Here is an 18,049-nt window from a genome sequence, read left to right on the forward strand (position 1 = left end):
CAGTTCGTCAGGGATCTTGTGTGCTGGACTTTGTTGCTTTTTCACGCCTTTGAAACCAAAGCAGAGCAACGTGTGTGTGTGTGTGTCTCACTTCCTTGGAAGAAGAAGAGATGTGAACTTTCTCCACAGCTGCTGGCTAAGTACTTAATGACTGCTTAAGGGAAATTATACAGACTACCCGGTTGTTTTGGGAAGAGTGCTCTTTGCAATACAAAAAGAATGCTTTTGACTTTTATGATAAAGAACATTGTTTTGAATTTTCAAATGGATGGATGGATGGATGGATGGATGGATGGATGGATGGATGGATGGATGGATGGATAGGTAGGTGGATGGACGGACGGACGGACGGACGGACGGACGGACAGACAGACAGACAGACAGACAGACAGACAGACAGACAGATAGATAGATAGATAGATAGATAGATAGATGATAGATGCTTCTATCCTTGGCCAATGCTCCTGATGAATTGACAATGTATCATTAACAAAACAGATTTTTAATCAGTTTTATTTCAGGTGTAACAATCTTTTAAAAAATAGATTAACATCTTGGAAGTACAAAATGTTCCAGATGGCCTTTTTGCAAGAGACGCACAGCCCACATCTCAATTTGCTTCCCCAGATGTGGAATTGGGAGGAAAGGTTTCTTCTTGAATGGATGCATCTCTTATGTATGCTTTACATTCTAGACATCTGGAAAGAAAATTCTGTACTACGCAGTGGCTGCTTAGCAACCGCTGCCAGTAACACCTGGAAGTATTTAGACATATGATTGGGGCATGCAGTTTGAAAACGCCTGGTTGAACAGCATTTGACGGGCACCAGACAGATTGCCCGTAGCAAGGGAGAGTTGAAGCACAGAAAGCAGTGTGGGATATAATGAGCACTGAAGATAAAAAGCTGCTTTGCCTTTGATGAGAACGTTGCCTTTCAGCGCAAAAAAGCGACATCTTGGTTGGGTCACAAGGGCACGGGATCCCCTTCCCAGTTAATAAATGTGCCAGTATCTTTCTCAGAGAGACGGCCAAGGGTTCTCAGAACAGCTCGCAAACTCTGTTCCATTGTCAGTGGGGGTGTTCCCTGTGGGGGAAAAAATAGACAAAGGATAAAAGAAGTTATTATTATTATTATTATTATTATTATTATTATTATTATTATTTATTGGATTTGTATGCCGCCCTTCTCCGCAAACTCGGGGCGGCTAACAACAATGACAAAAACAACATGTAACAATCCAATTAATAAAAGAACTAAAAACCCTTATTATAAAAACCAAACATACATACAAACATACCATGCATAACTTGTAATGGCCTAGGGGGAAGGAATATCTTAACTCCCCCATGCCTGGCGATAAAGGTGGGTCTTGAGTAATTTGCGAAAGACAAGGAGGGTGGGGGCTGTTCTAATCTCTGGGGGGAGTTGATTCCAGAGGGCCGGGGCTGCCACAGAGAAGGCTCTTCCCCTGGGGCCCACCAAACGACATTGTTTGGTCGACGGGAGCCGGAGAAGGCCAACTCTGTGGGACCTTATCGGCCGCTGGGATTCGTGCGGTAGAAGGCGGTTCCGGGTGTATTCTGGCCCAATGCCATGTAGGGCTTTAAAGGTCATTACCAACAGGCCACGGAGTGTTGCAGAGACATGGGCAAATCTAGGGAGCCCCACGATGGCTCTCGCGGCCGCATTCTGCACGATCTGAAGTTTCCAAACACTTTTCAAAGGTAGCCCCATGTAGAGAGCGTTGCAGTAATCGAACCTCGGGGTGATGAGGGCATGAGTGACTGTGAGCAATGACTCCCTGTCCAAATAGGGCCGCAGTTCATATGGGGGGGGGGGGAAAGAATGCCTTAAAGCCTAGCAGAATGGCCTAAAACCTGGCAACTTCAAATCTCCACCACTAAATGCTCTGTCTTACACATTGGTAAAAAGAATCAGAATACTAAATATAAACTTGGAGGAATTGAACTTATTGATAACCCTCAATCTGTCCAAGACCTTGGAGTACTCATATCCAATGACCTAAGTCCTAGAGTCCACTGCAACAACATTGCCAAAAAGGCTTTAAGAGTTGTTAACCTAATCCTTCGCAGCTTCTTCTCTGGTAATTTTGAACTGCTAACAAGAGCTTACAAAACATTTGTCAGACCAATCCTAGAATACAGCTTGCCTGTATGGAACCCACATTGCATATCTGACATCAACACAATTGAGAGAGTCCAGAAATATTTCACAAGAAGAGTCCTTCATTCCTCTTCTCACAACAAAATACCTTACTCCACCAGACTTGAAATTCTTTGTTTACACAACTTACAACTCTGTCGTCTCCGTTCCGACTTAATTATAGTTCATAAAATCATATACCAAAATGTCCTGTTAACGACTACTTCACCTTCAACCGCAAAAAACACAAGCACGAAATCGATTTAAACTAAATGTCAACCGCTCCAAACTTGACTGCAAAAAATACGACTTCAGCAACAGAGTAATCAATGCCTGGAATGCACTACCTGATTCTGTGGTTTCTACTCCTAATCCCAAAACCTTTAACCTTAGACTATCTACAATTGATCTCTCCTCCTTTCTAAGAGGTCTGTAAGGGGCGTGCATAAGCGCACCATTGTGCCTACCGTTCCTGTCCTATTGTCTACTTTTTATCATTACTTATCTAATGTTTTATATGTACAATTTATCACCCTATAATTGTTTGACAAATAAATAAATAAATAAATAAATAAAATGAAAAACCATCAAGTGACAGTGAATTCCTTAACAGCCAATGATGTCAAAACAGAAACTCCTGAACTCATCATGCCTCCTGGAACAGAACCAATTAGAGATATAATTTAATTTAATTTAGTTTAATTTATTTGACTTCTATGCTGCCCAATCCCATAGAACTCAGGGCGGCTTACAACAATAAAACAATACAGTACAATAATAAAAATAAAAGGATAAAAAATAAAAACCATATTGAACCTCTTCTGGGACCACAGGATTCCAGGGGCGTATCTGGCTGTTTCTAGAATTCAGATCTCTCATGCTATTTGGTACATATCGTTTTAGACAAAGCCTGATTTAAGATGAAACTCTCTCAAAAAAACCCCAATTTCCTGAAATTGTTTAGAAAACCTGCTGGACCATCCCTGGAATGGCAAGAGTATTATTATTATTATTATTATTATTATTATTATTATTATTATTATTATTATTATTTTGGAACATTCCATTTCTAGTACAAATAATTTAAAGCCCTTCATGGCATTGGACCAGAATACCTCCGGAACCGCCTTCTACCGCACAAATCCCAGCGGCCGATAAGGTCTCACAGAGTTGGCCTTCTCCGGCTCCCGTCGACCAAACAATGTCGTTTGGTGGACCCCAGGGGAAGAGCCTTCTCTGTGGCGGCCCCGGCCCTCTGGAACCAACTCTCCCTAGAGATTAGAATGGACCCCATCCTCCTTGTCTTTCGCAAGTTACTCAAGACCCACCTATATCGCCAGGCATGGGGGAATTAAGACATCTCCCCCAGGCTTTCTTATATTTTATGTTTGGTATGTATGTGTTGTCTGGTTTTTAAATTGTTGGGGTTTTTAAATATAATTTTGTTATTAGATTTGTTCCATTGTTATATTGTTTTTATTATTGTTGTGAGCCGCCCCGAGTCTTCGGAGAGGGGCGGCATGCAAATCTAATAAATTGAATTGAATTGAATTTGGTCCATATTTGTTTTCACTGCATATAATTCAGGGGATCTTGTTTCTCCCTTCCAATTTGCTTACCATCGTATTCCCCATGTCAGTCTGTACCCATCCAGGATGCAACGCAACACACAAGATGTCATCTTTGGCAAGATGCAAGGACTGGCATTTGGAGAGCATATTCAGAGCACACTATGAGGAAGAGGGGGAAAATAAAATAAATGAGTGCTTCCTCTACTCTATTTTTGGCCTATAAGACGCACTTTTTTCCTCCCTAAAAGAGGCTGAAAATTAGGGTGTGTCTTATACTCTGAATGTAGCTTTTTTGAAGCTTTTTTTCCAGCCCTAACTAGCTGCTAATGATCTTCCTAGCTCTTTCCTTGCAGGCTCTTTCATTGTTTCTCTCTGTGAAGAATGTTTTCCAAGCCCTAAGTCTTTGCAGGCTTTTTTTCAGTGCTCTACTTGCTCCAAATGTTTCTTTCCGGCCCTAACGAGGTGCTAACAATGTTCCCAACTCTTAGTGACTTGCAAGTTCTTTCATTGTTACTCTCTGCAAAGAATGTTTTCCAAGCCCTAAGACTTTGCAGGGGGTTTTTCAGTGCTCTACTTGCTCCAAATGTTTCTTTCCGGCCCTAACCAGGTGCTGGATGATGTTCCCAGCTCTTAGCAGCTTGCAAGCTCTTTCATTGTTACTCTCTGCAAAGAATGTTTTCCAAGCCCTAAGACTTTGCAGGCTTTTTTTCAGTGCTCTACTTGCTCAGAATGTTTCTTTCCAGCCCTAATGAGGTGCTAACAATGTTCCCAGCTCTTAGCAGCTTGCAAGCTCTTTCATTGTTACTCTCTGCAAAGAATGTTTTTCAAGCCCTAAGTCTCTGCAGGGTTTTTTTTTCATTGCTCTACTTTCTCAGAATGTTTCTTTCCAGCCCTAATGAGGTGCTAACAATGTTCCCATCTCTTAGTGGCTTGCAAGTTATTTCATTGTTACTCTCTGCAAAGAATGTTTTCCAAGCCCTAAGTCTTTGCAGGTTTTTTTTCATTGCTCTACTTGCTCCAAATGTTTCTTTCCAGCCCTAACGAGCTGCTGGATGATGTTCCCAGCTCTTATCAGCTTGCAAGTTCTTTCATTGTTACTCTCTGCAAAGAATGTTTTCCAAGCCCCAAGACTTTGCAGGCTTTTTTTCAGTGCTCTACTTGCTCAGAATGTTTCTTTCGAGCCCTAACAAGGTGCTAACAATGTTCCCAACTCTTAGCGGCTTGCAAGCTCTTTCATTGTTACTCTCTGCAAAGAATGTTTTTCAAGCCCTAAGTCTCTGCAGGTTTTTTTTTCATTGCTCTACTTGCTCCAAATGTTTCTTTCCAGCCAGATGCTAGACGATGTTCCCAGCTCTTATCAGCTTGCAAGCTCTTTCATTGTTACTCTCTCTGAATAAGGTTTTTAAAGCCCTCACCAGAGGATACAATAATGTGCTGAATCTGACCAGACGAAGCCAGATGAATATCTGATAGGCAGATATTTTTCTCTATTTTCCTCCCCAAAAACTAAGGTGCGCCTTATACTTCAGTGCGCCTTATACGCCGAAAAATACAGTAACTTCTCAAGGATGCCAGACCATTCAAATGTGTTATTCCCTACTCGGGATAACAACAGAATTGACCCTGGTGTTCTCAGATCATGAGTTCATCTGTACCTTACTACAGCGATAAGCGATGACATGGCCCATCTCCCACACGAGGACATTTGTGATGGAACCTGCTTCACTGGAAATGTTGATGATGGCAGCTTTGCTGCAGCTCATGCCTTTCAGGGGACTTTGTTTAGCCGCCTTCCTCAGCAGAGAAATAAACACCTGGAGGATGAACGGAAGAAGTGAAGGGCAGTCAAACCTTCCATAAAGAAATTAGAATAGAGCAGAACAGAACAGAGCTGAAAGGGACCTTGGAGGTCATCTCGTCCAGTCCCCTCCTGAAGCAAGAAAACCTATACAATCTCAAACATGTGACTGTCCTGTCTCTTCTTTAAAAAGTGCCCACGATTGGTGGCAATACAGTGATCCCTCTATTATCGCGAGGGTTCCGTTCCAAGACCCCTCGCGATAATCGATTTTTCGCGATGTAGGGTTGCGGAAGTAAAAACACCATCTGCGCATGCGCGCCCTTTTTTTTCTATGGCCACGCATGCGTAGATGGTGGAGTTTGCGTTCCCCGCCGCCCACGCAAAGGGGAAACCCCGATTCGGCTCCTCGCTGCTGCTGCGCTACCGAGCAGATCAGCTGCTGGGCGGCCGAAGGAACCTTCCCTGGGTCTTCCCCCTCTTGCTGGCGGGCGGGTGGGCGAGCGGCGGGCATCAGCGAGGAGCCGGGGTTTCCCCTTTGCGTGGGCGGCCGGGAAGACCCAGGTTGGGGGTTCGGGGGGGTGCTGGGAAGCCCCCCAGGCCGGCTGCGACCTTTTAAAACAGCCGCGCCGCTTCCCAGCTGAGTCCTGAAGCCAAACGCGGAAGTTCGCCTTTGGCGTTTGGCTTCAGGACTCAGCTGGGAAGCAGCGCGGCTGTTTTAAAAGGTCGCAGCCGGCCTGGGGGGCTTACCAGCACCCCCCCGAACCCAGGTTGGCTGCGACCTTTTAAAACAGCCGCGCCGCTTCCTAGCTGACTCCCGAAGCCAAACGCGGAAGTGGGGTTTTTTTAATTAATATTTTTTTAAAAATCGCGATATAGCGTTTCGCGAAGATCGAGATCGCGAAACTCGAGGGATCACTGTATATACAGATTCAATCTAGATTTCAAAGAGATAGTAAGATATATGTTTTTAGTAAGAGTAAAAATTTTAGGTAATTTATTAATTACAAACCAGACCAAATTAATAGGAAAAGCATATAAATGTATGATTGGATACAAAAATATAGACTTGACTTTAAAGGACAATATGATAAGTTGGTGCAAAAATATAGGTAGAGAAATTGATATAGAGACATGGGGAAATGTCTGGATTTCAAACTGGAAAATGACAAAGTCAGTTTCATTAAAAGAAAATCAAATTAAGATCTCCCACCAAGTAGAATCGCAAAAATGTTCCCAAATATGTCCCCATTATGTTGGAAATGTAAGAAAGAAATAGGTTCATACTATCATCAATGGTGGACTTGTAGCAAGGTTAAATTATATTGGAAAATGATAGAAAGAATGATTAAAGAAATAGTAATGCAAGAGATAGAAAAAAACCCAGAATTTTATTTACTGGGCATAACTAAACAGAAAGAAAGATATCTTTCATTTAGTTATACATATTTTGACAGCGGCCAGGATAGTATATGCGCAAAATTGGAAAGGGGAAAATATTCCCAAAGAGGAAGAGGTAATTAAGAAAATATTAGATTGCGCTGAAATGGATATGATGACAAGATGGTTAAACAACCAAGAGGAATCAGAATTTTATGAGATTTGGAATAAAGTGTATATATGGATAAATAATAATAAGAAGTAAATATATCTGAGAATTATAGTGGTAGTGTTATGGATTAAATTTTATGTGTGTCATCTTGTTTTTTATATGAAGGTATTTTTTATATAAGGTTAAATAAATTAAATTAATAAGCTGACTTAAGGTATTAATACTGTATTTTTCTTTCTGTATGGAAAAGTGACTTTTATGATAAGAGGGGGAATTGCAACCCCAATTATAAGTTAAATGTGTGTTTGTATGTTAGTTTTTAATAGTTGGAAAGGAGGAGAGAGACGGAGATAATGAGACAAACATAAGTCTCCCAAAAGCTAAGACGAGGAAATATGATGAAGCGTATGTAGTGCTTGGCTTCACTGTGACTATACTGGGAGACGAGGAAAGACCGGTATGTTTACTGTGTCGAAAAATGTTGGCAGTGGATAGAATGAAGCCAAATAAATTAAGGCGTCATTTAAACACATTACACCCCAATCACGCTGCTAAGCCTCTTGAGTTTTTTCAGCAAAAACTTGCTGAATATTGCAAACAATTGTCCAGGCGGAGAGTTGGGGGGGACGTGATATGTTTACTTCTTCCTGGGTGGGGGATAATAGAAAATAATTGAGAAACTCTACCCTAGCTACAGCTATCGGGTGTTGATCTAATCTTAGCTGTACGTCTTGAGCATGGATAGTCAAACTTGGCTCTTCTATGACATGTGGACTTCAACTCCCAGAATTCCTGAGCTACCATAATTGGCTCAGGAATTCTGGGAGTTGAAGTCCACAAGTCATAGAGGAGCCAACTTTGTCTACCTCTGGTCTAGAGGACACCCAAGTTGCAAACTGATGCTGAGGAGGTTAATTTCTCTCCCACCAGAACAAAGGAAGGACAGTCGACATAGTTCTTCGGAGGCAGTATCCACAGCCGTCAAGGGTTTGGGTTTGGGTTAGGGTGCCTGGCCTCTCTTTGCCTCAAAGAGATACAATTTCCCTATTTATTTACTATTACTGAACATCCAAAATATACTATTTAATTTTATGTACCGTATATATGCCATATGTGTACATACTACCTTTGAAGAGTGTTCAGAAACTTCAGATCGTGAAAAATTCAGCTGCGAGAGCAATCATAGGCTTCCCTAGGTATGCCCATGTCACACCAACACTCTGCAGTCTGCATTGGTTGCCGATCAATTTCCGGCCACAATTCAAAGTGTTGGTTATGACCTATAAAGCCCTTCATGGCATCGGACCAGAATACCTCCGGGACTGCCTTCTGCTGCATAAATCCCAGCGACCAGTTAAGTCCCACAGAGTTGGCCTTCTCCGGGTCCCGTCGACTAAACAATGTCGTCTGGCGGGACCCAGGGGAAGAGCCTTCTCTGTGGTGGCTCCGACCCTCTGAAACCAGCTCCCCCCAGAGATTAGGATTGCCCCCACCCTCCTTGCCTTTCAAAAGCTTCTGAAGACCCACCGCTGCTGCCAGGCATGGGGGAATTGAGACATCTCCCCCTGGCCTATATAATTTATGCATGGTATGTTTGTGTGTGTGTGTGGCTATTTAAATAAAGGGTTTTTAGAGAATTTTTAATATTAGATTTGTGATACATTGTTTTTTATTATTGTTGTGAGCTGCCCCGAGTCTACAGAGAGGGGCGGCATACAAATCTAATGAATGAATGAATGAATGATTGAATAAATAAATAAATAAATAAGTAAGTAAGTAAGTAAGTAAGTAAGTAAGTAAGTAAGTAAGTAAGTAAGTAAATAACAAATAAATAATAAATAAATAAATAAATAAATACATATTACACACAGCCACGCAAAAATATATATTATCTATTATATAAACTGTATGTGTACATGCACGCACAACTGGTTTTGCTTATGTAACCAAAATTCCCTGAACAAAGTTCAACCTCAGCTTGGAATTCCTTAATCCAGGTGGGGTGGGGAAGCAGACCCAAACAAGCCAAAACCTCTTGCATGCAATGCCTGCATCTAAATATTCTTTCTACTCCAAACGGCCAGCAAGTTTCCTTACCTGGACAACCATCATGGGCCCAATCACATTGGTCCTGTAGGTCTCAGCCATGTTCTCTGGTGTTTCCGTCTCCAGGCTGCTTATTTTTACAATCCCTGCATTATTAATCAGGAGGTTCAATCCAGCCCCTTTTAGACAATCAGTGACTTTGGCAGCGGCTGCCTTGATGCTGGTCGGATCATCCGTGTCTACGGGGAAAAGAAGTGTAGGTTAGCATTCATTTCATTTCATTTAGTGTCCAGTTGATGTGTGGTAGGTTGAGGTCACCTAGGAAGATAAAGGGATGGGGGCAGGACGATGCCCATGTTAGTAGGGAGGTTAATTTTGATGCATGGGTAGTGTCATAGTTTGGAGCTCTGTAGCACAGTAAAAAGCGGAGAGTAGTGTTGAGGGAAAGATCGCAGATTAAGGTTTCAGGAAGGAATAAAACATGTGCAACTTGAATGTTTTTTAGATTGAGTGAGCTTTTATAGAATATGGCTACACCACCTCCTCTGCGGGGTTCACGGTCGGACCGGAAAACCGGGTAGTTATTTTGTGTGATGATGGAGTCAGGATAGGAACAATTCAGCCATGTTTCACAAACAAAGATTATGTCAAATAAGTTGGTGTCGAGTAGAAGGAGGAATTCTGATAACTTGTTGATTAAACTTCTTGCATTGATTAGTTTACATTTGAGATTGAATTTGTGTACAGGAAGGGGACTGGATTGGGTTGAGTTGAAGTAGGATTGAGGCGAGGTAGTAAGGGGCACGTTTTCCTATTCATTGCTGGAGGTGCTGGGGAGGTCCAATTGTTGATGAGGGATGGTTACTCCATCTCCAACTTTGCACAGCTAGAGGTATAACCAGCAGGAAGAGGGAGATTGTGATCCCGCTGTATAACCACATTTGGAATACTGTGTCCAGTTCTGGAGACCTCACCTACAAAAAGATACGGATAAAATTGAACGGTCCAAAGACGGGCTACAAGAATGGTGGAAGGTCTTAAGCATAAAACTTATCAGGAAAGACTTAATGAACTCAATCTGTATAGTCTGGAGGACAGAAGGGAAAGGGGGGGACAGGATTGAAACATTTAAATATGTTAGAGGGTTAAATAAGGTTCAGGAGGGAAGTGTTTTCTTTTTAAAAAAAATATTTTTTATTAAATTGCAAAGACAGACAAAACATACATTACATATAACATTTAGTGGAGCAACAATAGCTCCTCTCAAAGTAGAAGTCATCTTTATATTTCTAATAAGTAAAAAAAGAAAAAAAAACTAACTCTATCATTGTTTATAAAGTACTTAGATATATCAATTGTAAGATAATAAGTAAAAACACATCTAAAACATTTAAAAATATATAGAAATTTTAAGATTATAACTTAAGATGAACTATGAAGAAAAAAAAAGAGAAATGGTAGAAGAGGAAAGAAGGAGTTTATCTTTATATTGTAAATAATCACTGTCTAATACAATATAACTACTAGGTACAAATATATTTAAAATAGTGTAAAAATAAGGTTATCTCTGTTTCTTTGTATCCCACCAGATATACCTTTTGCCAAACCTCATAAAATTCTGATTCTTCTTGATTTTTCAAGGGAGGGAAGTGTTTTCAATAGGAAAGTGAACACAAGAACAAGGGGGCCCAATATGAGGTTAGTCGGGGAAAAGATCAGAAGCAATGTGAGAAAATATAATTTTACTGAAAGAGTAGTAGATGCTTGGAACAAACTTCCAGCAGACGTGGTTGGTAAACCCACAGCAACTGAATTTAAACATGCCTGGGACAAACATATATCCATCCTAAGATAAAATACAGGAAATAGTCTAAGGGCAGACTAGATGGACCATCAGGTTTTTTCTGCCATCAATCTTCTATGTTTCTATGTTTCTGTGCATACCACACTATGATCCAGTAAATATACTGTACTTGCATTTTGTTGAGCCTGCTCTTTCTAATTTTATTGTCTGCCATTTAACAAAATGACATTCCTGTAGAAACATGTGAGAGTAATCTCAAGATTGCAGAGATCTGTCATCTACCTACGCTTTTGAAACACGTCGGTGTTCTTCTCTAACTCAATAAAGATGAGTATCTGAGTTCATATATTTTATTAAATATATGGATGGTGTAAATCTTTGACTTGAAGCCATAATTGACCAAAATTTGAAAAGTGTTCGGAAACTTCAGATCGTGCAGAATGCAGCTGCGAGAGCAATTATGGGCTTCTCTAAGTATGCCCATATTACTCCAACACTCCGCAGTCTGCATTGGTTGCCGATCAGTTTCCGGTCACAATTCAAAGTGTTGGTTATGACCTATAAAGCCCTTCATGGCACCGGACCAGAATATCTTCGGGACCGCCTCCTGCCACACGAATCCCAGCGACCAGTTAGGTCCCACAGAGTGGGCCTTCTTCGGGTCCCGTCGACTAAACAATGTCGTCTGGCAGGACCTAGGGGAAGAGCCTTCTCTATGGGGGCCCCGACCCTCTGGAACCAGCTCCCCCCAGAGATCAGGATGGCCCCCACCCTCCCTGCCTTTCGTAAACTCCTTAAGACCCACCTCTGCCGTCAGGCATGGGGGAACTAAAACACCTCCCCCTTGCCCATGTTGTTTTGCCGTTGATTGATTGACGGTGTGCCTGTTTTTGTTTCTTTTGTTTTTTATATATATTGGGATTGTTTTATGAAATTACTAATTTTAAATTGTAATTAGATTGGTGGGCATTGGATTTGTTATTATGTACTGTTTTTTTATTATTGTTGTGAGCCGCCGCGAGTTTGCGGAGAGGAGCGGCATATAAATCCAATAAATCTAATCTAATCTAAATCTAAAATCATGCCCCTCCAACTCTGAAATAGAGGTAAGAACCCTTGTTTCTAATTCTCATTAACAGCTTGGCATGTCATAAAATCTATTAAATTGCAATTCACCTAAATATGTGATATAGAAATGTTGTTCGGCCAGGTTATGTGACTCAGATGGGACTGAATGGCTGAAAAACAACAGGTCCAATCTTGGATTAGTGAAATGTAGTGCATAATATCCTCTCTCAGCCAAAGGTTGAATGGTGCAGATAGGTGGATCATCACCCTTATTAGAAATACGAACTACTAAACTCACTGCTAAGCTTTGGATGAGAGTTCCTCCCGCTAATACCACCAAATTTGCTGCCAATACCATGTACATAAGATTAGATTAGATTAGATTTAAATAGATAGGTCCCACAGAGTTGGCCTTCTCCGGGTCCCGTCGACTAAACAATGTCGTTTGGCGGGCCCCAGGGGAAGAGCCTTCTCTGTGGCGGCCCCGGCCCTCTGGAACCAACTCCCCCCCCCCCGGAGATTAGAACTGCCCCCACCCCACTCTCCCTGTCTTTCGTAAACTACTCAAGACTCATTTATACCGCCAGGCATGGGGGAATTGAGATAGCTCTTCCCCCTAGGCCATTACAAGTTATGCATGGTATGTTTGTGTGTATGTTTGGTTTTATAATAGGGGTTTTTAGTTGTTTTTTATTATTGGATTGTACATGTTGTGTTTATTATTGTTGTTAGCCGCCCCGAGTCTGCGGAGAGGGGCGGCATACAAATCCAATAAATTATTATTATTATTATTATTTATATGCCGCGCCTCTCTGCAGACTCGGGGCGGCTCACAACAATGGTGAAGAACAGTACATAGTAACAAATCTAATATTTAAAAAGCTAGATTACAGTTTTAGATTAAAAAGTCCAAAAAAGGAACCCCAATATATAAAAAACAACACACAATCGAATCATACACAAAAACTACATGGGCAAGGGGGAGATGTTTCAATTCCCCCATGCCTGATGGCAGAGGTGGGTTTTAAGAAGTTTACAAAAGGCAGGGAGGGTGGGGACCATCCTGATCTATGGGGGGAGCTGGTTCCAGAGGGTCGGGCCCCCCACAGAGAAGGCTCTTCCCCTGGGTCCCGCCAGACGACATTGTTTAGTCAACGGGACCCGGAGAAGGCCCACTCTGTGGGACCTAACCTGCCGCTGGGATTCGTGCGGCAGAAGGCGGTCTTGCAGATATCCTGGTCCGATGCCATGAAGGGCTTTATAGGTCATAACCAACACTTTGAATTGTGACCGGAAACTGATCAGCAGCCAATGCAGACTGCGGAGAGTTGGAGTAACATGGGCATACTTAGGGAAGCCCATGATTGCTCTCGCAGCTGCATTCTGCACGATCTGAAGTTTCCGAACACTCTTCAAAGGTAGCCCCATGTAGAGAGCATTACAGTAGTCGAGCCTCGAGGTGATGAGGGCGTGAGTGACTGTGAGCTTGACAGAAATAGAAGAGAATGTACAAAAAGTCTTAAGTTACTGCTTGGATACGTATCTTCCAATGCATACGCCCAAAAAAATGCTTATTTCTTTGTTTGGTAGCAAATCAAGTTGTTTCTGGAATCCATCTTTGGAATTCTGCCTAAAATGTATAAACTACCAATTGTAATGCAAGGCAATCTTTATCTGCCCTGAGGTTGGTGTATGGAACTAGTGCTTACTTGGCATGATCTATTGTGTTGCTGCATTACAGTTATTTTCCCTCTCAGCTAAAGACGAACCGAAGGGATTTTCAGGACACGTACCCAATGCCATGATGACAATTTGTGGGTGTTCAGCAGCCAAATTCTTCAGGTCCTGAAAGGAAAAAAAAAATCAACAAAATTAGTGCCCTTTCCTTTATAATCCCACCTCTTGCAATGCTGAATACTTCCACCCCTTACGATATTAGACGGCACAGTATCAACAGTAGAGACTTAAAATTTCTAGGTTCTTCTATCATCACAGGATCTAAAATGGACCTGACATCAAAAACGTCATCAAAAAAGCACAACAAAAAATGTTCTTTCTGCACCAACTCAGAAAGCTGATACAGTTCTACAGAGGAATCATTGAGTCTGTCATCTGCACCTCTGTAACTGTCTGGTTTGGTTCTGCAACCCAATAAGACGGACACAGATTTCAAAGTATAATCAGAACTTTAAAAAGAAAAATTGCTACCAACTTGCCTTCCATTGAGAACCTGTATACTGCACAAGTCAAAACAAGGGCTGTGAAAATATCTACAGATGCCCTCACATCCTGGACATAAATTGTTTCAACTTCTGCCCTCAAAACTATGCTAAAAGGCACTGCCCACCAGAACAACTGGACTCAAGAACAAACCCCATCACTCTGCTAAATAAATAATTTCCTCAACAGTATCAAACTACTGTATTTACTAAGTCTACACTACTATTAATCTTATCATCATTCCTATCACCCATCTCCTCCCACAAATGACTGTATGACTGTAACTTTGTTGCTTGTATCCGTACAATTTATATTGACTGGTTCCTACTATGTTTTAATTGCTTGTTTGGATCTGGATTATTAAGTGTTCTACCTTATGATTCTTGATGTACATTTTATTTTATTTATTTATTTATTTATTTATTTATTTATTGATTGATTGATTGATTGATTGATTGGATTTGTATGCCGCCCCTCTCCGTAGACTCGGGGCGGCTAACAGCAATAATAAAACAGTGTACAATAATAATCCAATACTAAAAACAATTAAAAACCCATTAATATAAAAACCAAACATACATACAGACATACTATGCATAAAATTGTAAAGGCCTAGGGGGAAAGAGTATCTCAATTCTCCCATGCCTGATGGCAGAGGTGGGTTTTAAGTAGCTTACAAAAGGCAAGGAGGGTTGGGGCAATTCTAATTTCTGGGGGGAGTTGGTTTTATTTATTTATTTATTTATTACTTAGATTTGTATGCCGCCCCTCTCCGAAGACTCGTGGTGGTTCCAGAGGGCCGGGGCCGCCACAGAGAAGGCTCTTCCCCTGGGTCCCGCCAAGGGCATTGTTTAGTTCACGGGACCCGGAGAAGACCCACTCTGTGGGACCTAACTGGTCACTGGGATTCGTGCAGCAGAAGGCGGTCCCTGAGATAATCTGGTCCGGTGCCATGAAGGGCTTTAAAGGTCATAACCAACACTTTGAATTGTGACCGGAAACTGATTGGCAACCAATGCAGACTGCGGAGTGTTGGTGTAACATGGGCATATTTGGGAAAGCCATATACACTGAGTGCACATGAACCAAAGACAAATTCCTTGTGTGTCCAATCACACTTGGCCAATAAAATTCTATTCTTTTCTTTTCTGTTCTGTTCTATAGCTAATCTTGGAAAATATGTTTCCACTACCTTCCACTACATCTCTCCCACCACAACCCATATTTTAATAGATCTTTCCCATGAGCAAAATCTACAGGGAAATCATTGAGAAGAGAGGAAATCATTTGGAAACAAGTACTAGAGGTGAGCAATCAGGCAGCAACTTTCATATCAGAATAGTTTTCTATCTACATGAAACCACTGGGTGAGATCATCCGAGGGCACAGGGTGAGGTGCCAGCAATATGCTGATGATACCCAGCCGTACATAACTATGTCATAGTTGATCTTATATAATTCTATAACTGTGTTTTCAATGGGGATTTTAATACTCTGACAAAGTTAGTAGAGGACTAAGGAAAGCTAAGTAATTTTAGTAGTTTTAAATAAATTTTAAACGTTCCAGAGATCGCGATGGCTGTTGCCTCTTCATTTATAAATATACCTGGAGCTTTCATTTTTAGGACAATTCTTTATACATACATACATACATACATATATACATACATACCCATCATGTCTAACCCAACCATGCCTGCACTATCACTAACTACAGCCTAATCGCTAACTAATCACAGCCCTTCACTCCTCCACTCGAAACAGAATATCCTACGAAAATAGACTAACAATCCTGGGCCTAGAAAGCCTAGAACTACAGCGCCTAAAACACGATTTGAGTATTGCCCACAAGATAATGTGGCTGCAACGTCCTACCGGTCAATGACTACTTCAGCTTCAACTGCAACAACACAAGAGCACACAACATATTCAAACTTAATACGAACCACTCCAAACTTGACTGTAAAAAATATGATTTCAACAATCGAGTTATCGAAGCGTGGAACTCATTACCGGACTCAATTGTGTCAACCCCTAAGCCCCAACATTTCTCCCTTAGACTCTCCACGATTGACCTCTCCAGGTTCCTAAGAGGCCAGTAAGGGGCGTACATAAGTGCACTGGTGTGCCTTTCGTCCCCTGTCCAATTATCTTTCCTTTCTCTCACCTTTCTCTCAGCCGCCCCGAGTCTGCGGAGAGGGGCGGCATATAAATCTGATTAAACTTAAACTTAAACTTATCATATATATTTTCTGTCTTTCATATATCCTCTCCTCTAAGTTCATTTTTACCCTTATATATATTACTACATGTCTATTTTTCTTCCTATGTATTTGTGTATTGGACAAATGAATGAATGAATAAATAAATAAATAAATAAGTAAGTAAGTAAGTAAGTAAGTAAGTAAGTAAGTAAGTAAGTAAGTAAGTAAGTAAATAAATAAATAAATAAATAAATAAATAAATAAATGAACGAATGAATGAAGTAAATTTCTATTACATAAAAACAAAATGTTCTTCCCACATAAAATTGAAGGCACCCCAGGTCTCACCTGAGCTCGGGGTCCAGCCGGGTCTCGGCATGTGGCAAAGATCCATTTCGGGGGGTTGCTTTTCTTTACCAGCTGCCTGACCAGCTCCAATCCAAGTCCACGGTTAGAACCAGTCACCAGAACGCTCTGCGGATTCAATTGTTCCATCTCTCTCTTGCCAGCCCAGACTAACTAAGAAATTGCTTTCTGCACTTCCTTAAGTGTTGCTGCTATGAATCCATTGCCAGCGCTCCCACCCATGTGGAAGTTATATAACTGGCAAACAATGCATGTGAAGAAAAGCAAGAAGGAGGGATTTGGCAAACACCGCCAGGGTTTTGCCCAATCTTGCAGGAGGTTTTTTCCCCTTCTTTTTTATTTTTTCCCCATTCTGTGCAGCTGTTTCTTTTTTGCTATGTTCAGTGGACAAGTTTTTATTTAAAGAATTTTTTTTGGTGTTTTCTGCCCTGAAATAAAAAGCATTTAAAGCAATGAAACTCTATCTGATACTCATCTTTATGAATGAGTAAAAGGTTGCAACTTCATAGAATCTGCATGAATGCAAATGAATAAGGAATGCAAATGAATACGAATACCCATGTTAATTAAAACCGTATTTGTGGTCCAGATGTTCTCCTTGAGTGCATACAAAGCGGGGATGAATTCATTGCAAGAAAGCTACATAGCCCAAAATATATGTTTTTGCTCTAAGCTTGTTGTGGTTAGCTCTGGCCCAGCTCCTGCCCCAAGGACTGTGGATGTGGGGGAGACATCCACATGCTGCAGGCCTGTTTTGCCCCCGGTGGAATCTGCTGATGAAGGCTCCTCTGACCAAGAAGACATGAGTGACAGGGAGGAGGAGAGTGGGGCAGACAGCTCAGAAGGAGATCAATTATCTAGCTCCTCCTTGGATTCAGAACAAGAGTTAATGATACAGCCACGCATGCGGAGAGCGATGCATAGGCAACAACAACTGAGAGATTATTATCAAAGAAAATGAGGCCACCTGTGGTTGGGTGGGGCTGTGGTAATTAGTGAGGCTGCTATAAAGAGCAGCCTGTGGGTTTGGCCATTGTGGAGGATTATCTGATCGTTGTGTTTCATGACTGCGTTACTGACTTTGCCTTTTTGTGTGCTGATTTTTCCCTGCTTTGACACTAAACCAGAGCAAAGTGTGTTTCACTTTGTGAAAGAAGAAGGACTGTGAATTGCCTCACAGCTGCAAGCTAAGTATCACAGAACTGATAAGGGACTTGTGCAAATTACTAGTTTGTTTGGAGATGAGTGCTCTTTG

The 18,049-nt window shown here is 41.5% G+C and overlaps 1 protein-coding gene across 1 annotated transcript; it reads right to left on the minus strand.

Annotated features, from left to right (window-relative positions):
* Nucleotides 1-497: 497 nt before the first annotated feature.
* On the minus strand, nt 498-17,023 carry LOC139171866 (C-signal-like). Its single transcript, XM_070760336.1, has 6 exons — nt 16,777-17,023; nt 13,798-13,849; nt 9,184-9,371; nt 5,392-5,550; nt 3,785-3,895; nt 498-1,085 (listed from the first exon to the last, which is right to left on the minus strand). The coding sequence occupies exons 1-6, from the start codon at nt 16,921-16,923 to the stop codon at nt 966-968; spliced, it is 777 nt and encodes a 258-aa protein (XP_070616437.1). The 5' UTR covers nt 16,924-17,023; the 3' UTR covers nt 498-965.
* Between the last annotated feature and the right edge of the window lie 1,026 nt (nt 17,024-18,049).

This window comes from Erythrolamprus reginae, chromosome 9, assembly GCF_031021105.1.
Source record: "Erythrolamprus reginae isolate rEryReg1 chromosome 9, rEryReg1.hap1, whole genome shotgun sequence".
Lineage (NCBI taxonomy): Eukaryota > Metazoa > Chordata > Lepidosauria > Squamata > Dipsadidae > Erythrolamprus > Erythrolamprus reginae.

Bases quoted from the DNA above. Each gene is read 5' to 3' on its own strand.
- LOC139171866 (XM_070760336.1), bottom strand. From the start codon at position 16,923: ATGGAACAATTGAATCCGCAGAGCGTTCTGGTGACTGGTTCTAACCGT. The intron at 13,850-16,776 runs GTGAGACCTGGG...TTTTCCTTTCAG, and splicing joins CGGCTGGACCCCGAGCTCAG to GACCTGAAGAATTTGGCTGC. The intron at 1,086-3,784 runs GTAAGCAAATTG...TTTCCCCCACAG, and splicing joins CTGACATGGGGAATACGATG to GGAACACCCCCACTGACAAT.